The following is a 24,402-nucleotide window of genomic DNA, read 5'->3' on the forward strand; positions in this document are numbered from 1 at the left end:
ACACACGTACTCAGAGATATCAGCGTCAAACATACACAGAGAGACGCATGCAAAAGACGAGGCTGTTAAAAATAAAACAAAAACACCTGAGTCAACCCATAACCCAGTAAAACCTGTTTTCCTCCATGAGTCCTTAATTATCAGCCAGAGAAAAGGGAGGTGGAGGGGGGACAAAAGAGAGAGAGATAACTGCAAAAATACCCTCCTTCCTCTGGTGCGGCACACCTAACAAACTGAGCTGCTGCGGTTATATTTAGCCGCTTAATAAGACAGCTGGGACTGATTGGATCTCTGGAGCCTTTGAGGTGAGCAGAAGCTCATGTCCGCTGGGCTTCCAGCAAACAGTCTTAAAATGCCCAGTTAATATTTATTTGCATACTTGGCACTAATCGGACAAGCTGCAAATGATAAAGTATGCCTCTCTCGCTCGCTCTCTTGCTAATTGTGGCACATTTTCACATCAGTGTCCATTGTTTCTCATTAGAGTCCAGTACAAACAGCAGATCTGGTTGGTGTGTGTTTGTTTTCAGAGCCAGATTTTAGGGAATGGAGAGGAGGGATGCTTGGGCTAGAAAGTCTGAGCGGTTGGGAGGAAGCGAATGCTTCTGCGAGAAACGGCGTCGGCCCAAAACAAGCTTTGCATTCATGCCAGCTCGGACCGCAGACCCCTGCTTTGTTAGCAAACAGATTTGACTCTCTAGCCGATGGAACAAATTAGCTGCATTTGTTCACTTCTCCTCTCTGCCCTTTTGACTCGGCATATGATTTTAATTCACAAGCAAGTTTTCTTTAGGCTACCTGAGACCATTAAAACAAGGTTTATTCGGGTACATTTCATGAAGATAAACAACCTAATGAGATCTTACTAATAAAATTGTTATGAATGTTTGCCTGTGCAAAAAAGTAAGCATATTCTGGAATGTTGTCAGGGTGTTGCTAGGGTGTTCTAGGTGGCTTTTAGGTGGTTAATTAACAAAACTTAACAGAAGACTTTCTTAATTGTAGAATCTCATACAACAACTTCAGTTTTGGTCTCACCAAAAGCTACTATGTGACTTCAGAAGAATTGACACTTCTCTAATCTTCGAAAGTTTGGAATCTGTAAGATTTTATGATTTATTAGATCGAAAATACAGTAAAATACAGTGCGGTAAAGCTGAATTTTCAGCAGCCATTACTCCAGTCTTCAGGGTCACATGATCCTTCAGAAATGTTTCTAATATGCTAACTGGTGTTCAAGAAACTCATTATTATCAATGCTTAAAACATTGCTTAATATTGTTGTGGAAACTGTGTTCTTTGATGATTATACAGTTCAAAAGAACAGCATTCATTTGAAGTATATTTCTTGTAATTTACTGTCACTTTTGATCATTTTAATGTGACCTTGCTGGATAAAACTATTAATTTCTTTAAAAAAAAAATGAAATAAAAATCTAATTTCAAATTTTCAAATTTTCAAATTTCATTAATCATTAATGAATTATTTTTTATTTAATTCAGTTGCTTTGGCCAAAACATCCAATTTAATAAAACAAAAAAATGAAGGGAATCTAAGGTTAGACATGGAAAAAATTTTCCACTTCCAAAAAAAGAGCATGAAAAACTTGAGCATCAATACTCTGTGATATTCCAGTCCATGCCTCATTTTCCACTTTCAATGTAAACGCATGGATATCTTTCACCTGATTTACTATCTACCAGGTAAAAATCGGCAAGCACGCCCCCCAAAAAACTTTTGCACTGATATTAGCAGTCATTTATTCTCAGGGTGTTCAGATAACCTCACCCTCAAAGACAATAAGGAAAGATATTGGCTTTTTGCAGCACAGTAATTTTCTCAGTGGTTGCAATCAAAGCCTATACATCTGCCAGGCTACGATGACAGTGTATGTGAATGCATTTTCTCTCATGTAGCTCCTGTCCAACAGGTCTTTGTGGAAGCAGCTGTAGTGTAAGATATCTGCAGAGTGCTGTAAAATAAACTCTGTGAATCTCTCGCCGCTGTCACAGGAAGCATCTCGCGTTTGCTTTGCATTCCGCACCTGGCCTCAACAGAGAGCTCCCGATTAAGGGGATCATTTGCAGGCGGGATGCTCAGAGAAAATAGCACTGTGTTGCTTCTGAGTGGGCAGATTACAAAAAGAGACCACTGCACACTGGCTTGTTGTCTGTCCCTATGGTGCATCATTGTCCCTGCCCTCTTTCCAATCTATATCCCCCATACACACACCACGGCCATAGCCGCACATTCTCCCGAGAGGGAGTCCTATTGATCAGGCAGGCATCTTCCTAATTAAGCTTGAGACCAGAGCAGAGAAAAGCAAGGAGGAGGGAGACAAAGAGAGTGAGGAAAAAAGTGGAGGAAGAAAAAAGCTGCATGCGATGAAACCAAGCGCACTTGTTGTTCAGAGAAGAATGGAGGTGGAGAGAGGGGAGAATCATTCTGACAGAGAGAGAAGTGTTGAAAACAGCAGCCACTCAGCAAAAACATGACACGCAACATCCAGGGAGCGTTAAAGGCACGCCGACAAAACCAACAGGAAACTTTACTATTTGATTCTGATCGTCTTCAGGGTTTTAAATGCTCTTGGGATTCAATTAAGAGTGACAATTATCTCATTCACTGTTTCTTGGCTCCTCTGCCCCCTCCAGGCACAGAACACTGTGATTCAGGAAAAGACAAACAGATAAAGAGAGAGAGAGAGATTTTCCCCTGCGTAATCTTTCTGCTTCTTAGATAAACTGCTCTCGCGCTCACCCAAAGGGAAAGCGGTTGCTACAATGCATCCCAAATGACAGTTTAGAATGCAAAAGCAACTGCGCCAGAGAAGCAATCGAACCGTTCCTAGTTACACCGCTATATCAAAGTCAAATCAAGTCCATTCTTCTTATATCAGACTAAGTAAGAAAAACAAGGAAAAATCATTCCTCCAGCACCACAATAAGACATTATAATGAGTCTTAGTAAGAAAACGAGGCTGTGAGGCGTAACAGTACAGGCCACTTAATGCTAATCTTTCACAACTCGAAGTACCCTGAGATTTTAAAATATAAATTTAAATAATTAAATTTCACATTTGCATGTTCATGGTTGTCTGTTGGTTAATGGTCACATGCCATGCAGGTAAACAAATAAAATATATTATTTTTTAGTAAGTGTTGTGTTTTGATTGATGTTATTCTAAAGTTACTTATTTTAATTTTACAGTTTTATAATTTATTTAATTATTAAGCCCCTGCAGTTCATTTACGAACCCCATTTTGGGAAACCTTGGCGTAACGTAATGTTTAATGCACTTCATGTTGTTAATTACAATGATGGAATATATTTTCATTCTCGTATTTTTAAATAAATATGGTACAAAATTATCCTATTTAAATTAATGTGATGACTTGTGTGAAAAGTAATCTAAAAGTAATCAAAAAGTAGTCTAATTACTTACATTTCCTAAAATGTGTAATGTAATGGATTAGGTGACCAACAACAATTTTTGTCATGTAATTTGGAATCATTAACAGGCCACAACTTCTAAGTCTTTTAATCTATCCAGCTCTGACTAGTAGTGATATTTCCCATAATTTGTTTTTTGTATTTTCACACATCACATGTCTCATATTTTATGTCAACCTCTTCACCAATACCATTATCTCCTTTGTAAACAAGTGCATTTTGGGTAAATGATGGGCCAATTGTAATTTTTGTGCATATTAGATGTGACCAGGGACCTTAAGACTATTCAACACAGCATCGTTTTCATTCACGTCAAATTAAAGCATCTACTATGACAAACATCTACTGTAGATGACTCTAAACCCATTAAATAACATATACTAAATTATATAAAATAATACAAAGAAGTTGATAAACAAGACTTCAAATTTCTAAGTTACAAATATGTGAGGAGCTTATGATATTCTGACTGTCTCAATGGTTTCAAAACATCTAGCACAAAAGCAATATATCTAACACAACAAGAAAACACTATAAAAGCTGTATGTTCTTGACAAATGAAGTGATTTGGCTTGCTGTGTGGATCAGACTGGTTTGTATACAGCGTGAAAGTCTGGGGTGTGTAGGATAAGACCTGTCAAACACATTAGTGTGAGCACGACTATGTATGTGTGTTTGTGTTTCACCCCGAGACACACCAACGCATCAGCGCTGTCTCTCCTGATCACTGATTGCTCCTGATGCTAATTTGATGTGCTGCAGCTCATCAAGCCACGCTGCCCCACTTTCAACCATCCTGAAACGCTAAACAAACCTAATGCAAGCCTCAAAAAGCAAAAGTAAACATCAGAGAGTGGCTTTCCCCCCCAAGCAGCCCTCGCCAGGCACACTGCCACCCCGCCTGGGCACATCGCCTGCCTGCCATCACAGCTATCCATCTGAAACCGGCCTGCTAATTACTGCTGAGAACAGACAGAATAGAAGAAGAATAAAGTTAGCAGTTACTCGCAACAGGCACCATGTCTGAAAACCACAGTCTTGATAAACAAAAAGTCGATTAAAATGCGCTGCTGAAGTACCGTGAGGCTAACTGCTACACTAATGAGGGAAGTATTGCTAACAGCTAGAAGTAAACAAAGAAAAGGCTGTGGAATGAAATGGAATTTGTCTGTTCTGTCTACATGGAGATGCTAAGCTGTTTAGACCAAGCAAGGCTTTTAGAGCAGGAAATGCTCGACAAGTGTTTGACATTTCCTACTGGAACAGGAAGTTTAGCTTTGACATGTTGCAGAGCGGTCCCATTTTAAAAAGCTTTAAACATATCAGGAACCATTTTTAGCTACTTGCTATAGTCAGTTGCAAGGGTGATAGTGGGAGGGAAATTCATTCTAATGAGCAACTGATTTGACAAAATAAAATAATAAAAAATGTACACACCCTTAAATACAAGATGAAATCGCATCTGGCTAGCTGTCAACAGTGTTGTTACTGTTAACTAAAACTATATAAAAAAATCATTACTAAGTCATTAAAATAAAGCTGAAATAAAATCACAAGACCTATTAAATTAACGTGTAATAATGAAACTCAAAATAATTAAAACTTCATGAAAAACACAAATATTTTAACTAAAATAGGCTTAAGTTTAAATATTAATTATTTTAAAATTAATTTTTTTATTTTAAAAAAGTAATAAAAGTAACAAAAGCACAAAAATTACTATATGGGTTTTGCTATTTATATACTATTATAGCATTTCTTAATATTTTAAATTAGCATTTATTTTTGGTTTTGGTTTTTGAAAATGAAAAATAGAAAAATAAATGCTAGTTTAAAATATTAAGAAATACTATGATGGTATATAAATAATACTAAAATAATATTGATTGTCATATGAGGAAATCGTCATAAGGGTTATGAGGACAGCAGTTTTGAAAAATATTTCTCAAGCAGCGGTTTTGCATGATGGTTTCAAACTAAATCGAATTAAATAAACTTTTAATTAAATAAAAAAGTTTATTAATTACTGTACAATATTTGTTGTCCAAAACAATGATATTGTATCTTTTACAGTTTGCTGTTTCATTAACTATTTTATTACAAAAGGTATAAAGTGTGACAACATGCCCCGATTACAAAAAAGGTAAAAGTGTGTGCAATGAAATATCTTTTAGTAGTCAATGCTTCAAGGAGTAAAACACTTTTTACTCAATACTTCTACTTGGAGTAACCAACTAGCCCCAATCTACTTGTGTAAGAGTACAATAGCATGACCTCAAGGATATCAAACATAGACTGTTTGTTGTGAAAAACACAACTCAGACTGTAATTGAATGCAGTGTTGCACACCACAGTCGATGGATAGTGTATTCCAGTCAAATGTTTACCTTGTAGTAGTACCGTGTAAACAGAATGAGAACAAACAGCTGATGCACTTCGGAGAGATAGAGGAGCTCGCAGCTTACATCACTGGCTCGTATGGATTTTGTGTCTTAAATTGCGGGTGACCTTATGATGTCTCCAAACGGCTGGAGTTCATCTTTCTGTACACAACCAGAGGTAAAATAAAGGAGAAAAGGAGGAGGAGGAGGAGGGAAGAGATGCAATCCTGACAGGGGAATATGAGAGTGGGAGATAGAGGGGGAAGGGAGAGAGAAAGACAATGAGAGAAAGAGAAAAATGATGGATGACAGGTTCAACAAATGGCAATAAGTCTGTGAACCTGTGGCTTCAGCACCTCAAGAGCCCACGAACTGCATAAGCACGCATACATGTGGCAACACTCATGAAACATTAATAATCTCTATTGATCACGTCTGTCCTTCACAGGGCGAATGTGCCACACATGCTCTCGCATACACAAACACTTACAGACGCACCACATGGGACTCCATCCAAAGCTATCGAGTTAAATAAAAGGAGGAAGTGCCTTCATGTTGATTTCTTCTAAAATATCCGCAGCCTTCTCTTTCTTCAATATTGTGTCTCGAAGCTTCAGAACTGAGGTGTCAAAGAGTCACACATTTCATTTATCGCAGGACAAGGGGAAAAACTCTTCAACATCTATTGCTTTCACTATCGTCCCATTTCCCACAATAAAATGCGGCGCTGGCGACCACACAAGGTCATGGGCATTGAGAGAATTAATATTTCACTCTTTATGGTTCTCCTCCTCTCGCCATTCCTCGGGACAGAATCTATTTCCAGGGAGAGAAGGATAAGAGATTGGAGAGAGTGGCTGGCACGAAATGTGCATGAAGAAAGACCTCTATCACAAACTTATTTGAAATCATAGGAGTGTGTGAAAAATGAACTCATGAAAACATTTGGTATGGAAGAACGAACAAAGTTTGTGTGATCTACTGTTTTTATGTTTAAAAGTTGCATATCAGTCATTCCTGTATGAGCCAATGTAGATGTTCTGTCAGTCAATACAGCTTCCCTTATGACTTTATGTAAAATTGAATACGCGCTTCTATTTTAAAAAGATGGTAATGGTTCTGCATGCTGATCAAGCAGTGTATGTATGTTAGCATTTGTATATATATATATATAGATATATATATATATATATATATATATATATATATATATATATATAGTGCCGTGAAAAGGTTTTTGCTCCCTTCCCATTTCTTACATTTTTTTTCATATTTGTCACACTCAAAAGATTCAGAACATCAAACAAAATGTAATATTACACAAAGATAATGCAAGTAAATAAAAAATGCAGTTAAATGATGATTTCATTTATTAAGGGAAAAAGGCTGTCCAAACCTACCTGGCCCTTCGTGAAAAATGAATTGCCCCCTCCTGTTAAATCATGAAAGAACTGTGATTAAACACATTATTCTAGAAAGCGGAGTTAAATTTCACTAGCTACACCCAGACATGATTACTGCCAGACCTGCTGAATCAAGAAATCACTTAAAAAGAACCTGTCTGACAAAGTGAAGCATGCTTAAAGAGCAACACATCATGCCGTGATCCAAAGAATTCAAGAACAGATTAGAAACAAAATAGCTGACATACATCAGTATCTATAAAGATATATATCTATATATCTGTTATGTATCTATAGAGCCATTTCTAAGGCTTTGGGACTCTAGCAAACCACGGTCAGAGCCATTATCCACAAATGGAGAAAACCTGGAACAGTGGTGAACCTTCCCAGGAGTGGCCGGCCGACCAAAATTACTCCAAGAGGGCAATGACGAGGTCATAAAAGAACCCAGAACAACATCTAAAGAACTGCAGGCCTCGCTTGCCTCAGTTAAGGTCAGTGTTCTTGATTCAACAATAAGAAAGAGACTGGGAAAAAACTGCATCCATGGGAGAGTTCCAAGGCAAAATCCATTGCTGACCAAAAAGAACACAAAGGCTCGTCTCACATTTGCCAAAAAATATCTTGATTATCCCCAAGACAATATTCTGTGGACTGATGAGACAAAAGTTGAACTTTTTGGAAGGTGTGTGTCCTGTTACATCTGGCGTAAAACCAACACAGCAATTCATAAAAAGAACATCATACCAACAGTCAAACATGGTGGTGGTAGTGTGATGGTCTGGGGCTGCTTTTCAGCTTCAGGACCTGGATGACTTGCCATAATTGATGGAATCATGAATTCTGTCCGGCTGTCAGTTTGTGACCTCAAGCTCAAACGCACTTGGGTTATTCAGCAGGACAATGGTCCCAAACACACCAGCAAGTCCACCTCTGAACCCTCCAATATGGCTGTATTAAAACAATTCTGTAAAAAAGAGCGGGCCAAAATTCCTCCACAGCGATGTGAAAGACTCATTGCCAGTTATCGCAAATGCTTAATTACATTTGTTTCTGCAAAGGGTGGCACAACCACTTATTGGATTTAGGGGCAATTACTTTTTCACGTAGGGCCAGTCAGGTTTGGACAGCTTTTTTCCCTTAATAAATTAAATCATTATTTTAAAACTGCATTTTGTATTTACTTGGGTTATCTTTGTGTAATTTTATTTTAAATATATATATATAAGGTACATATTAGTACCTTTTGAAAAGGTACTGCCCCAGTGACAGCTTTTATACCTTTTTTGTCTGAAATTTTATATTCTTTTTTACAAGACATTTTATACATATATACAACAGACACACACTCACACTCTCAGACACACACACACACACGCACTCTCAGACATATATATATACACACACACATACAGTATATATACACATAGACACACACACTTAAAACTTACATTAATTTGTGTAATTAACTAATATTAATATTATACTATATGAACTATGCTATATGGATTTATATACTGATAAATTTATTTAACTGAAATGTTATATCTAAAAAAAAATTTGTTACATTATTTTTTAAAGGGGTCATATGATGCTGCTAAAAAGAACATTATTTTGTGTATTTGGTGTAATGAAATGTGTTTATGCAGTTTAAGGTTAAAATAACACATTTTCCACATACTGTACATTAATGTTTCTCCTCTATGCTCCGCCTTCTGAGACGCGTCGATTTTTACAAGGCTCATCGCTCTGGAAAGAGAGGTGTGCTCTGATTGGCCAGCTATCATTAAATTATCAAAAATATTAAGCAGCTCAACTGTTTCCAACATTGATAATAAATCAGCATATATTAGAATGATTTCTGAAGGATCAAGTGACATTGTAGACTGAAGTAATGATGCTGAAAATTCAACTTTGCATCACAGGAATAAAATATATGAAAATAGAAAACCGTTGTTTTACATTGCAATAATACTTAATAATTTTACAGTTTTTTTCATGTATTTTGAATTTTAGGGATGTAACAATTAACCGCATACCAGTTGAAAATCGTTTAAAACATGTGACGATTCAAATTGGCTGGGATGCTAAACATTTGCGATTCAATTAGGGGTAGGAGTTTATATTAATGTATGTCTGAGGGGGACTTACTGTCTTTTGAAAAGTTTAGATGGTATTTTTTTCTTTTCATCTTGCCTCTGTTTAATGCATATTAAAGTCCATAAGTGCAGTCCTGCTTTGTTTACAGTGGAAACCAAGGAAAGCACCATCTGCTGGCAGAGAGTGAATCTGCATCTCATTCAGCTCATCCGCTGTTTCATGCAGATATTTTTTATGTATAGTTTCACAAAACTTAAGTCAAATCATTCTGTTTTTGCTTCAAATTTCAAAATTATACAATCTAATTTAGATTAAAAACTGCTCATGTTGCATGTATGCAGCGTCTTTGTTTGGATCATGATTAAAATGCAGTGGTTGCCTCTCATTTTAAATGGAAAGAGCATAGACAAAGCCTTATTTTGCACATATGAAGAGATTTATTTTATTTGTGTTACTTATTTATTTGATTTGGGGCTTATTTTAAAATTTTAATTTAGTTTTGTTATTTACATTTACATTATATTTAAATTTTGTCATTTAGCAGACACTTTTATTTAAAACGATTTACAAATGAGGACAATAGAAGCAATCAAAACCAACAAAAGAGCAATAATATGGAAGTGATATATTAGTATATTATTATAGTGTTATATTTTTTTTCCACAAAGGAACGTGAAGCATTATGTCCAAGCAATAATAAAAGGACACATTTGATTCATAATTTGTCTTAAATATCATTTTGTTAAAAAAATTATGAATCGAATCGAGAAATCAAAATCATGAATCGAATCGTGAGTTGAATGAATCGTTACATTCCTAATTTTGATCAAATAAAGAATGCCTAAGAAATGAGCATAAGCAACTAATAATAAAATAAAAACATTATATATATATATATATATACATATATATATATATATATATACACACAACTTTAAATAAAAACAATCCTCACATTGCTCTATATGTATAGCATCAGCCATATATATCTATCACTTCTTGCCAGATCTTTGATGCAATTTGTGTTGTTAAGATCTTTCCACTCATCGCGTCACATTCTACTTGGCTCCCGAATTGAATTATCTTTGGCTTCTGCATATCAATTCGAGCGGCTGGATAAAACTCAGTATCTGCTAGTAGAGTCACATTTGACACACTTGCAAATTATAACCGCACACGAGAGAAATGAACTAACGTAAGCACCCAAGGGAGCAATAAACCCTCTGACTGCAAACATGCTACAGTTATGTCAAAAGCAACCTTTAGGATGACAGCCCACCCAGCAACAACACTCTGCATTTCCATAGCCAGATGTAACAATTTGATTAGATTGGGTTAATTGGCCTCATCTGCCTGGGATCCATAGACATCGTGTTTCTCTCAAATTGCAGCGCTCCTGTCAAACTAAGCTAAATTCACTCTGAGGCGACTGTCATGCATCTCATTAGCTATCAAGCAATCTCTAAAATGTTACCTCATTTGCTCATACAGTCACATACAAAAGTTTGTGGTTTTCAATGCCGCATAAGCCAGGAAATGCATCTGTAATTTGTTTAGGAGCGCGGACAGGATGTACACAGATGGATGGACTCTGAAATGTAATTTTTGGGCCAAATGCGATGTGTCTGGCCCAGCAGGAGATACAGAGTGGTACCGCAGGCACCGAGAGCTATAACAAACAGCGTCCAGCTAATGGACAAACACCATTACAACGCTTTCCACTCTGAGAACTCAGCAGGTTATATTTCAACTACATGCTCTCACTGCGTTCCAGATGTTGGCCCTCATATACGCACACAAACATGCCCTGTGTGTCATTACTAAGGTAATGTCTACAAGTGCAGTGTGTTTGCTGTGTGGACTGAGGCAGCAGGCCACAGCGGGAGTAGTGAATACACACACAAACACCCCCCCCCCCCCCCCCCCCCCCCGCTTTGCTCTACTTGCTGCTGCAAAGATGACCGAGCAACGAGGAGAAATGTTCAGTGTTTCGACTTGACTGGATTCACCTCTGCCTGGCCCACAAAAGGGGAGGAGAATGAGATGAGGAAAGAAAAGAACAGAGAAGAGGGTTCTCACTGCTGGTGAAAGGTTTGAGAGACTCAGGGGTTTCATAGCCGGAGAGATCGACATGTCAGCAGCTCTCTCACACACTCACACACACGTAATACAACATGCCTGTACCCCTGCAGGTACTTCAGTAATGGTTTCACCTTACTGTAGACACTGTCTGTTACAGCCGCTACAGGGATGGACTTGGCCTCAAAAACAGCCTGGGACTTGCCTGCTGTATTATCTAGCTCAGAAGCTTTCAAACTGGGGTCTAGAGGGTTCTAGGGGGAAATATATATTTTTAGGACTATCAAAGTTAACTGTAAAACTTTGTATTTAATGTTAAACAAAACACACACACACTTACAAATACATATGAATTGAAGTGAAAATGGCTCTCTTTCAATTTAAACCTAAAAAATAAGATACACACAGCAAAAATGTATGGATAATATTTTAATAATTTGTTCAAACGTACAGTACAGAAACAATAAAAAGGCAAGTACATATTGTCTTTCATTTTTCCACAAGAGAGACAAAAAACAGAATGAGCAATAAAGGTGGTATGAATGTAAGTACAAATTATTTATTGAGTGTGAAGTAGGGTGGATGATTGATTGAATGAAAGATATGTTTGATTGATAAATAGATAAAGGGGTAGAATGATATACTGAACAGATGATGGAACAAACAAACAAATGATAGTTTGAATGAACAATAGAATAAGCGACAAATAAAGCAATAAAATGTAGAATATGACAATATTAACAAATTATGAAATGTAGCATGAAAACAATACAATGATAGAATGAAAGAGAATGATAGAACGATGGATGGATGGATGGATGATAGTTATGATTATTGAACTTGACTGTGTATGTGTGCATATATATATTTAATTTATTACAATAAAATGTATATTATTTTTTATAAAAACAATCCAAACTCAATTATTCTTTACCAGCCATATATAACTAAAGTGAGCTTATCAGGATGTAAGAAGGAAAGAAAGAAATATTAAACATGTTCCTTCAATTTTCCAATCAGAATCACCTGAATGCCCATAACATCATAATTCCGACTTCCAGCCTCCATTGGAAAATTTCCAGGAAGACTTGAAGGCAGAATTACAAAATACACACCAAGTACAAAGAATTCACACAAACACAAATGATGCTTGTACAGAAAAACACGCACACATACACAGAGAGCACATGAGCACAAAGAGGTAATTTCAGCAAATTCAGTGTGCTCCTCCAATGCCTAATGGCGGTTCTTAACTGCAACATCTGTCTATCTTTCCCCCTGGAGGACCACACTTGTTGGGTGCATTTGCTTGTTTTGTCTGCACTAACCCTTTACAGTGCCCATTCATTTTTATGGTGAGACAACAAGGACATGGTGTTCTAGAAGAAAGGATGAGGATTGGGTGTTCTTTGTGTACATTAAGAAGCAAGCAATTATTTACATGAACAATTTCAGTTATAATTCAAACTGTCAGCACTGGGCTTTTCAGCCATACAGTACATAAACAACAACAACAACAACAACATATTTCTGCTTGAAAAGAAAAACAATATTGAAGCAAATGGGTTTTATTGTTGTGCACTTATATTGGCAATTTATTGCAACAATTAAAAAATGTGAGCACAATGAATATCTTTTTGTTTTTAAATCATAATATTCTTTTAAATTTAGTCAATATTTCATCATATGCAGTCATTTTAAACTATTTTACTGTAACAAAAAAGGCATATAATTTTAGCCAAAGAAAACATTGTTTTAATTCACAATAATTCACACTGCTCTGTGTGTGTGTGTGTGTGTGTGTGTGTGTGTGTGTGTGTGTGTGTGTGTGTGTGTGTGTGTGTGTGTGTGTGTGTGTGTGTGTGTTTTTTTTTTTTTTTTTTTGTGTTTGCTTTTTGTGAATCTTTGTGTGTGGTATTTGATAAATATATTTATAGGTTATTTATAATATATTTTAAGTTATATATTATAAAGTAATATCTGATTGCGGTCTCAGGCTTACTAATTTTAAATCATCTTTTGTTTCTGATTATATGAATATAAAGTATACTATATATTATTATTATTTCTTTTCATTGTTGAAATCAACTCTGCATCTTACTGTTTTAGTACAATTCAAGCAGGCTCTGACAGGAAATAGCCAGTATATAGATTGCACTGCTTCTATTATGTACAGTAGGAGGTAGTGACAGAATCACACCGTCAGTGCAGCACCATAATAATGTTTTATGGTTCTTTCTTATCTGCAACAGCATCCAGGAATCAAAAGCACCACACTTGCCTGCCTTCGCTTAAATCAAGGATGCAGCTCAGGGCTAAGGGTGTTGTGCTGCACTGCCGAGGCTGTTGTCTTTTGTCCGCCGTTCCTCGCTAATAATAATATAGCAGCCGTGCAGGAGCGGAGAGGATACATCCTAATTTGCAGATGCTGATTAGCTGTCAACAGAGGAAGGGAGAGAAATGACCACCCCCCTGCGCTCCAGAAGCTGCAGGTACAAAGACTTTAACCCTCACACCTCTCCTCTCCACCTCCATCTTTCTCTCTCTCTCTCTCTCTCTCGCTCTCTGTTTGCAGCAGTCTCTCAAGGCCTCTGTAATTTATGAGCCCAGCGTGAAGTGTCTGTATGGCTCACCTGTAGGTCAGAGCCATTCAGTAGCATGCAGAGAGATAAGCTACAGATGATAAGCATGCAGAGAGGTTTCTCGCAGCTTGACCACACAGTTCCCTGCGGTCTTCGCTGCATACAAACACACACACACACTTACAGAAGCATGCATGCTCTCTCTACTCCATAGGGGACAGAAATATCCGCATTGCCACATTGCTTGGGCATACAAACATAACCAGATATATATACAGTAGCTATCTATATATAGCCATAAATATATAAACATACACTCACATACACATTTATATATATATATATATATATATATATATATATATATATATATATACACACACACACACACACATATCAAAAATTGTATATGACCAATCAAAATTTTCAGATCGGTAAGATTTTTTTTGTGAGTTTGAAGGTCACTTTTGCTCACCAAAGCTGCATTTATTTAATCAAAAAATAAAAAATACAAATAAATAAATAAATTAACAATTGTGTGTGTGTGTGTGTGTGTGTGTGTGTGTGTGTGTATATATATATATATACATTCTATATCTATATATACATATATATATATTTTTTTTGTTTGTTATGTATGTGTGTGTGTGTGTGTATTAAGTAATTAATTGTTTTATTAAATAAATGCAGCTTTGGTGAGCAGACGAGACATTCAGAAACAAAAAAGACTTACAAATCTTACAAAAATATATACACATTATCAATAACATCTTATATTACTGGTAATATATACATAAAATAATGTAACTTAATATACAGCGAAATAAGTAGTTAAATAGATAATTTATTATATTATGAAATGTCTATAGCTGTTTTTCTAAAAATCTATATCTAAACAGAATTAAATGTAATGAAACACTACAATAATCTTTATTTACACATTTGAAAAATTCTATTTATTTATTAATTCATCCATTTTACAGTGTAGATATTGATAAATACATGGAGGTGGCTAGCCTAGTATAGCCCTGTAAGGGTCCTTCTAAAAGACAGAGGTGACCTTGCAGTGCCTGGTGACATTTTGCATCTTAATTAATTTATAAGATCTGAGTTGAGTCAAACAGGCCCACTGGGTCCCAGCATGAGGGGGAAACAGTGAAAGTGTGTGCAGGAGAGAGAGAAAGAGAGAGAGAGAGAGAGAAAGCTGATTGATTTGGTTCAGGAAAGGAAAAGAAGGCTGATTTCACTACGAAAATGAAGTAGTGATGTGGAAATGTCCAAAATCAATCTCTATTATCAACCACTGCTTGAGCAATTAGCCCACATAAAACAAGCTGATGAATCGGTTTGCTCTGCCGTAGAAGAGGAGAGGTTAGTAATTGAGATGAACCGCTACATTCGGCTATGCTCATTACACAACCCACAAAGACATTATTCAGCAATAATTCAAAGAATGTATCAAAACAATATCAGGCACAAAATGGCATGAAAGAATCCAGGAAATTCAATTGGTTCTGGGTTTCACAAATCAAAATTTTAAAATACCTTGTACGAGATTTAATGTGAATTCCATTGCCAAATGATGAGACAATTTCAATGCTTATGCTTAATAAAAAAATCTTGTACAAATGTTAAATGACTTTTCACAGTCTGTGTGGCATGAATGCAATCCAGTTATTATATTATCCAGTACTTTGTAATAGGGCTGGTCGGTTATGGCAAAAACAATAATCACATTTATTTTGGTCAACATTGTAATCAAGAATATAATCACCAATATGGACTATATGATTAAAACTTTATATGAGTAATTTACTTAAAGATAGCAATATATATACAGTATATGACTGTTTAGGTGTGCACCTTGAGCAAAAAGTTCTTTCAAAGGTTTTTTAATTTATATTTACATTCTAAATCACATACAACAATCCCTCGACCCTCACCATCAAACATCTAGAGTAGCGTCCATACTGTCCATTAATTCAGATAGGAATAGTAAGTAGAAGAACCGAGCATATTAATTTACATGCCAACATACATAAACCTCTAACCATATATAAAAAGTGATACATGCACATACACTCAGATGAAAAAAAAAAGAAAATCAGCCAATAACAGGGCATTATTCAACCAGACTTATCAACATAGTCATTGTAAGGTTGAAGGGTTTTTTATTTTTAGTTTTTAGTTTTTCTTTTAGTGAATAATTTTTCAAGGCGGAGACAAGACATCATATCTCTAATCCATTGAGTATGGGTGGGTGGGAAGGGATCTTTCCACTTTAATAGTATTGCTCTTCGTGCCAAAAAGGAGTAGAAAGCAAGGACTTTACACATAGCTGCTGACAGCCTCCTCTGGAGCTACTCCAAATAATGCCACCAGAGGTTCTGACTCTAAACTGTGCTTAAGAACCACTAAAGGGTGTGAAATATCGATTGCCAGAAACGCTCTAATTTGGGGCATGTCCAGAACATGTGAATTATTGATCTCTCATCACATTTACATCTATTGCATATGGGGCTAGTACCAGGAAACATTTGAGCTAGTTTAACTTTGGATATATGTGCTCTGTGTACTACTTTGAACTGTGTAAGTGAATGCCGAGCACACATTGATGATGCATGGACCTGCTTGTGTCTTCAGAAAGTGGTCTGTCAAGGTCTTCCTCCCAAGCTCTCTTAATGTTATTAAGAGAGGAAGATGCCAGATTAGTCATTAAATTATAAATAATGGAAATTGAAGGCTTGGCTAATATGTTACATGAAAAGAAATAATCCAAAGTATTTTCAGAAGGCATCACTAGAAAGTCTGATACAAGTGACTTAACATAATGCCTTATTTGCAAAACTCTAAAGAAATCTAACTTAGTAAGAACAAAACATAATGTTAACTGTTCAAAAGAAGCAAATAAATTGTCAATAAATAAATCCTTAAAACATTTTATCCCCTTGTCGGACCAACTCTTAAATGATCCGTCCTGCATTGAAGGCAAAAAAAAGTTATTATGGGCAACAGGGCTAAGGAGAGAAGGGTCCTGAAAACCAAATGATTCCCTGAATTGGGTCCAAATCCTCAACGTGTGTTTCACCACTGGGCAATCAACCGGAGTGTAAGAGATTAACTGTAATTTAGTTGCAAGAAGTGCTGGAAAGGCAATTTGTTATTGCATTTGCATTTATTTCCATGTCCACCCAGGATGGTCTATTGGGGAAAAGGTGATAATGCCACCAATACAGTATATTTTGTATGTTAGCTGCCCAGTAGTAAAACTTAAAGTTTGGTAAGGACATATCGCTATTGCATCTAGACCTCTAAAGATATGCTTTACGCAGACAGGGGTTCTTACCATTTCAAATAAATGTAGAAATAACAGAGTCCAAAGATTTAAAAAATGAAAGAGGAATAAATAAAGGTAAACACTGAAAAAGATAAAGAACTTTAGGGAGCACCACCATCTTTATGGAATGAATGCGTCCAAAGAGAAATCTTTAAAAGGGACCATTTAGAAAGATCTTTCTTAATCCTTTCAAGAAGTAAGCCAAAATTATGTTTAAAAAGATACCTTGAACTAAAAGTTGACTTTTCCATGTCAATGTGCATGCACAGAAATCCTCCCGAGGAATAGCGCAAGTTCTCTTTCATGCTTTTAAAAACATGAACAAATCTAATCAACTTGAATAAGTCAAGCACGTCCCATTTTGCAAGTGTCACGTTACATGATTTTACAAATTTGGACGTGAAATTGGACTTTTATGAAGGAAAGAAAGTGCACAGCTGGAAAGGGGGCAGAATGGGGTGCAATAATCATTTTACCTTTATTATTGTATTTTCATAATCACTGGAGGCCGGAATTTAAATCGAAACTTTATTTCGATTAATTGCACAGCCCTACTTTGAAATAATCAACAATTTTAAAATAATACAAAAAATGCTTTAATTCAATCCATCCCAAATAGATAAAATCAAGTCCCACCCTGCATTTGTTCTAATTCAATATTCAGTTTCAGTCGCAAATATGTCACAATATGGAAGTAACATGGATTGTGGTAATTCACATTGACATTAAATGGTCAGCGGTCAGCATTGGCATATCCCACAGAAATTTGATACACGCTGATCTCCAGAGCCCAAGACAGACTTCTGCACATTCCAGGCTCAGAATTGATCCTAGACTGAGGCTAGAGCCAGTACGAGTACAAACTAAACCAGTGGGAAAAGAAAGAGGGAGTCGAAAAGATGCAGAGACCCACAACAGGGGTCCAGAACAAGCCACAGGCATGACTGCAAAGCAATGCATGAAGTTCTAGCAATCAAGAAAGTTGGAGGTCTACAACTTGCCAGTGGTCTTAGAGCACTAGAGAGAGTTTCTTCTTTCTTTTTCGTCTCTCCCTCTCTCTCTTTGTCTACTGCATCCAAACCACAGGAACATTCCAGAGCAAAGTTCACCCTCAGAGGAGATGGATTTCTACCTGAGGCGTTCGTTGAAAGTGACGTGGATCCGCTTGATATGGATGTCTGTTATACTTTGGAAAATGCAGGATCTCCGGTGGTGTGATGTGACTCTCCCCCTCTCTTGTATTTCATGCTCTTTTCAAAGTGCTTGAACAGCAGGTTTCTCTCAGACATTCTGCTTCACTAGCATTCTACCTCTCATTTCCAAAGGCTACAATTTAGAAGATTCCACAATAAACTCGCATTGGAATATGCTATTGAGCGAACGCCGTGAACAAAATCAATTCTAGCCATTGTTAAACTTAAATTATTAGAGAACTCAAATACGTGGGTATTATGTTGAGTAAGGGGACAGGTAATTCACAAGCAGCACAGCGTAAATCCTTCTGGCTGCCCTCAGAGACTTAATGTGACTATGAATAGAATTCAATCTGAAGCTAACTGATCCAGGAACGCTGTGTGAGTTGGAAATATATGATGGCCTGTGCTATGCTCTTGGGAAAAGAGACCCGAGGTTAGCTTCAAGATTAGCATTGCGCTAGCCTCAGGGGCAATTCCCTCCCTAAATTAAGGAATTTCGAACAGTGCATTTCTCAAACTCGTACTTTCGGCGGCAGAAAGGCAATTCTGAGGTGTTCTTCAGGAATTTATGGCACGCGTGGGTGTGAGAAAGGGAGTTGGCAATCATCGCCGCGCTTATCCTTCAATCTCACACCATGCTTTTTCCTCCAGCCCTGTTTATGTTTCGCATTCCACATACAGTATGTCTTATTGATTAAACCGCTTCTCAATTTCATCGTAAATGAGTCCTCAAACCACTCGCTACCCGAATTCAATTTCGCAGACAACTGCGGAGAGTAACCCTAATGGATTCTTTTCCAAATAGGCTTCGGTCTGTGTTTTAAAGCGCTTGTTTAATATTTCAGCAACCCCCGTGCTTCTGTTTTCTGTATTGATTTATTTCAGAGTTCCTATACACCCCTCTATAGCGGGAGACAATATATTACAGAATTTAATACCTCTCAAGGACCTCATTCCATTTTTGAAATCTCCAAGAAACACTTTCATTTCCCCGGACTTGTGGATTCATCACAGGCCGGCGCTCCACATGGGAGATTCCGGAGATAGTATCTGAGGAAAGGGAGAGAGCGAAGAAAGAGCAGAGCGGAAGAGACCTGTAAACAGGATATGATGTCATTTATCTTCTACACTGCTTAAGCAAATATAAACAAACCACTACAGGATGTCACAATGATCTCTTCCTCCTCTAACTTTTCCAGGAGCCCGGTTGGGGCGTCCTGTCATGTTTGGCCTGTTTTGAGGATGATTAGGGAGTTGGCTCAAGCTTCCTGTAGGATGGGAGTTGCGTTAAAAATGAATGCCCCAGAGACTGATCCAAGATCTGCTCCGCAGGTGCTGAAAATGAAGCCTGAATGCCAGCAATCACCCAGAACAGGACTGTCCTTCCTGCTTCCTGCTCGCAGTTCAGCGCAACACCTGTCAAACTCATTAAGCCTGAACAAGAGCCAGGAAACATCATTGGCTATCTGCTCAGACACAAATCCCCCACACGGATAACAAGCTACGTATCATATCTCGGTTGCGGAATGTCCACAGCAGTTTGCTAAGGCATGCATTAATTTTTAGAAATTCCATCCTAATCTTTTCACACAAACTCCATTGCAGACGGCATAATGGCATCTTGTTCTCATTGCTGCAAATGGTGAAGTTAAGAGTTTAATCCGTTTGTCCATTTTGGTGATTACATTCATTAAGGAAAAACTGAGAGCTGCTAATTACATTAGCTAGATTCAGTGTGAAATTGCATTAGGGGGGCTTTTCAGTGCCCTGTGAGTGAATACACCACCACACTAACACACACACGCAGATGCATTCATACATATGCAAACGCTGCAAAGAACCTAATGTAATTTCAGCAGTTCGATGCAGAAACGCTACACGTGATCTGAAGCTCATATCTTACACTGTGTCTACACTGGAAACAGCAAAAAATGACAAGAGAAGAAAGGAAACTAACCATAGACCAATAAAATGCAAGTCTGAGATTAGACTAGAGTTCTTCGTTTACTATTTCCTTTTCCATTGAAAAACATTAGCAAAAAGTCTATGTATGCGCTATTTAGTAGTGTGTTTGTGTGTGTGGTCATGTGTTTTAATTACAGTTTTTCTCAGTCACTTTGGTGCATTTCTCAAATCAGAAATGAAATTCTCAAAACTACTTGTACAACCTCCACATCATCTAGTCATTTATACACATCATAAAACCAGTTTCTCATTCTTTTGAACAAGTTGCGATTGCTTTTGTACATTCATGCAGTTGATTATGCACATTTATCTGCAGTTTCCTACATTATCAGTTGCTAATGTCATGTTACTCAAAATGTATTATATAGTTTTCTGTGCAATAGTCTTACCCCTCAAAACATCTAGTCGTTAGTTCATCGTATAAGTCATTGAATGCAAAATGGTTCATCTAGTTGTCATAAACTGCCAAGCACATTTTTTTTTTTACACATTATTATTAGACTTTTTGTAAATTTGGCATGAATTGTGCAAGTGAATCTTGACTAATGAAGAGAATGTAGATAAGCCAATGATAAACCATTTCTCTGAAATAGCTCAAAGGTTCAACTCATGACTCTTCAGTTGGAAAGCATACACTGTATAGACAGACACAAGAGTTACACAGTGGACTTATCTTTTTATTTTCATCTTTGTGCCCATATTTCTTTTTTCCTTCTCTATATCACAATGACATTGTAAGGTTGTTTTTTTGTTTGTTTGGTTTTTTTTTTGGTCAGACCACTAGTAGAAGTGTAACTAGGAATTCTATCCAGTCTCTTTCAATCAATATCCCACATACAGTAATGTGTAAATTTGTTCTTTTGAAATGGGATATATGGCATACATAAGCATATGGCATTATGTTCAATACAGTAACTGTCATCCAAAATGTTGCCATAGTTTACATCAGAACATCCCTCCAGAGTACACTGTTATATTGACAACATGACTAAGTAATTTGACTGTCTTATCTTTACACAGTGACACAAGGACTTGTCATTCTGATGGCACTGACATGTTCATTGACATAGATATTTATTTTTGAGAGATGAACTAAGGATTTTGAGTAAGAGACTGGCTTTTTGCAGGTAATTCTATGGTGTTTTGCTATTTGTACGAGTTGTTTTGAGAAATGCACTTACTGTTTTGCAAATGTCAAGGATGATTCGGGAAATGTACCAAAGCAACTGAGAAAAACTGTAATAACAAATTACTTTTATATTCATATAGTTACAAACAAAAGATTATTTAAAATTACTAAGCCTGAGAGCACAATTGACAAATGAAAAATGAAACTGATATTTAAAAAAAGTCAAGATAATAGATGAAAATTTAAATGAATGTAAAATTGTAAATTAAATACATTTATTTTAGGTGGAGGGGGAATAGATAGATAGATAGATAGATAGATAGATAGATAGATAGATAGATAGATAGATAGATAGATAGATAGATATATAGATAGATAGATAGATAGATAGATAGATAGATAGATAGATAGATAGATAGATAGATAGATAGATAGATAGATAGATAGATAGATAGATAGATTGGATGGATAATTGTATGGAAGACAGACAGACAGACAGACAGACAGACAGACAGACAGACAGACAGATAGATAGATAGATAGATATATAGATAGATAGATAGATAGATAGATAGATAGATAGACAGAAAGACAGAAAGACAGACAGACAGATAGACAGATAGATAGATAGATAGATAGATAGATCTATATAAAAAAAAAGTTTTGACTCTCTTGCTTATAGACGGTCACTGCACAATATTATAGACGATAACATAACAGTACATCAATCTACATCAGTCTGTCACACATACTATATCACTCTCATACTCTAGCAAGTACACATACACGCGAGTGGCACTACATACATCAGACTGTATCGGCCAAGCATTGATCGGTCTTGGAAGTGCTTGTGATGGCAACAGATGCTGAAATGAGCAAGACTGCAGAATGGATCTGCTGGGTTGTGCTCAGTGGTGCATTACCGAGGGCAAAAGTCTTTAAGCCTCTGCCCAACAACTCTCTCAAACTGTTAAAAGACCATGAGCTCTGAGCAGGAAAAACATCAGTTTGGTCAGGGAACGCCAGCCATGTACAGTGTTAAGCAAACCTTGAGTTAGATTTATTCTAACTGTAAAAAAGAGGGCTTCATCTGAATATAACAAATCTTGAAAAATTTTACACAACAACCATTGGTAGCTATTCAGAGCACGGTCATCATCTCTCGCTGTTTTGCAAAACGCATTTCAGCTTTTTAAATGTGTGTATTGCGCTGTCATCTCCCCGTGCAGTTCCATTCGGCTGCTAGGCTGGAATAATTTAATACCTTTAGACTGCATGACCACATCTGAGCTACATGGAGAGAGAGAGAGAGAGAGAGAGAGAGAGAGAGAGAGAGAGAGAGAGAGAGAGAGAGAGAGAGAGAGAGAGTGCATTTGATTGTGTGCTGTTATGTACCAGTGAAGAAATTGTGTACGCTACAAATGACAGACATTTACTGAATAGAGCTTACAAAACAAGGCTCTGGTTACTACAAGAATCCAGGAACAGGAAAAAGGTTAGATAGAACAAGAGAGTGTGTTCCTGAATGGGTTTGAAATTTCTGTGAAATTGCCAGCAATCATTTCAATTAGGTGCACTCAGACATTTTTTCCGTCATTACAAAAAGTTTTACATGTAAGTACTTCTGAGAAATTATGTTTAAAATGATGTACATTCACCTGACATGAAGAATCAAGTCGTATCAGTGGACTAATAAAAGCTGTTTTACATGGAGCAGGTACCCTCATGGATGTAGCAATTTTGACATCACATGACCACCCAATAATAGACAAAATAATTGATAAAATAATTGTCAAATTTACAAAGAGTGTATTTAATTAATTATATTTTATATATATATATATATTTTTTAGTTTACATTAAACATTAAAATTAACTGAATAAATATGACTAACAAACATTTAAATTATTTTATTAATAATTTTATTTTAAATTAATAATTGAGTCCTGTATGTCTGACACCTCATTGAAAGCTAGCTTTGACGTCAAAAGTCAAAAGTTGTTTAAATATATTAATCAAGCTTATATTAATAAATGCATGATATTTGTAACAGAAATCATTTTAGATGGATGAGAGAACAGATGAATATGAAAAGATTTAAAACATTTAATATAAAAATACTGAATATTTAAAACTTTACAACATAAATGACCAGCCGAATAGTACTCACTTTATTTAGCTCCTTTAAGAAATATTCCAATTTATTATTTAATAATTTATTCAGTCGCTAATTTATTCAGTCGCTGAATGTAAATAGTCAGTCTACAGTGGTACTGGCAACTACAAACGGTTACGGTTTAGCTAGTTAGCATAGCGCAGTTAGTCTGTGCTGGTAGATGTCATAACTACAAATCTACAACTTTTTTTCTTTATTGACAGCCATTCAGCTGTGAATTCTGACTAAATATTTTACAAATAATTAAAACTTCGAAGTGTAACACAGACTGAAATCGATTTACTGTTTTCCCCCCTTCGGCTTTTCAGCAGTTCCCATTGACTTCCTTTAAATGTTTTATCCATACAATGGAAGTCAATGGGAAACAGAATTGTTAGCTATACCAACATTCTTCAAATAATCTTCTTTTGTGTTTTGTATTTTGCAGAAGAAAGAAAATCATAAAGGTTTTAAACCACATGAGGGTGAGTAAATGGTGACTTTCATTTCTAGGTGGACTGTCCCTTTAAGAATATTATTAATTATATAAAATCATTAAAAAGTTAACTTTTTTGTAATAATAATAGTAACAATCACCATTCCTAAATATGTTAACAATT

The 24,402-nt window shown here is 36.3% G+C and overlaps 1 protein-coding gene across 5 annotated transcripts in view; it reads right to left on the reverse strand.

Moving 5' to 3' along the window:
- The window catches only part of LOC109087598 (roundabout homolog 2-like), a 141,836-nt gene that overhangs the window by 93,625 nt on the left and 23,809 nt on the right, over window positions 1-24,402 (reverse strand). Inside the window, exon 1 of one of the 5 annotated variants that reach the window (XM_042732794.1) lies at window positions 19,471-19,501. The exons of the other annotated variants lie outside the window; for them this stretch is intronic. Coding sequence (XP_042588728.1) covers window positions 19,471-19,486 — 16 coding nt within the window. The 5' untranslated portion in view covers window positions 19,487-19,501. Of the gene's footprint in view, window positions 1-19,470; window positions 19,502-24,402 lie in introns of those variants that run through there. 5 annotated transcript variants of the gene reach the window in all.

Source organism: Cyprinus carpio, chromosome B10, assembly GCF_018340385.1.
Source record: "Cyprinus carpio isolate SPL01 chromosome B10, ASM1834038v1, whole genome shotgun sequence".
NCBI lineage: Eukaryota > Metazoa > Chordata > Actinopteri > Cypriniformes > Cyprinidae > Cyprinus > Cyprinus carpio.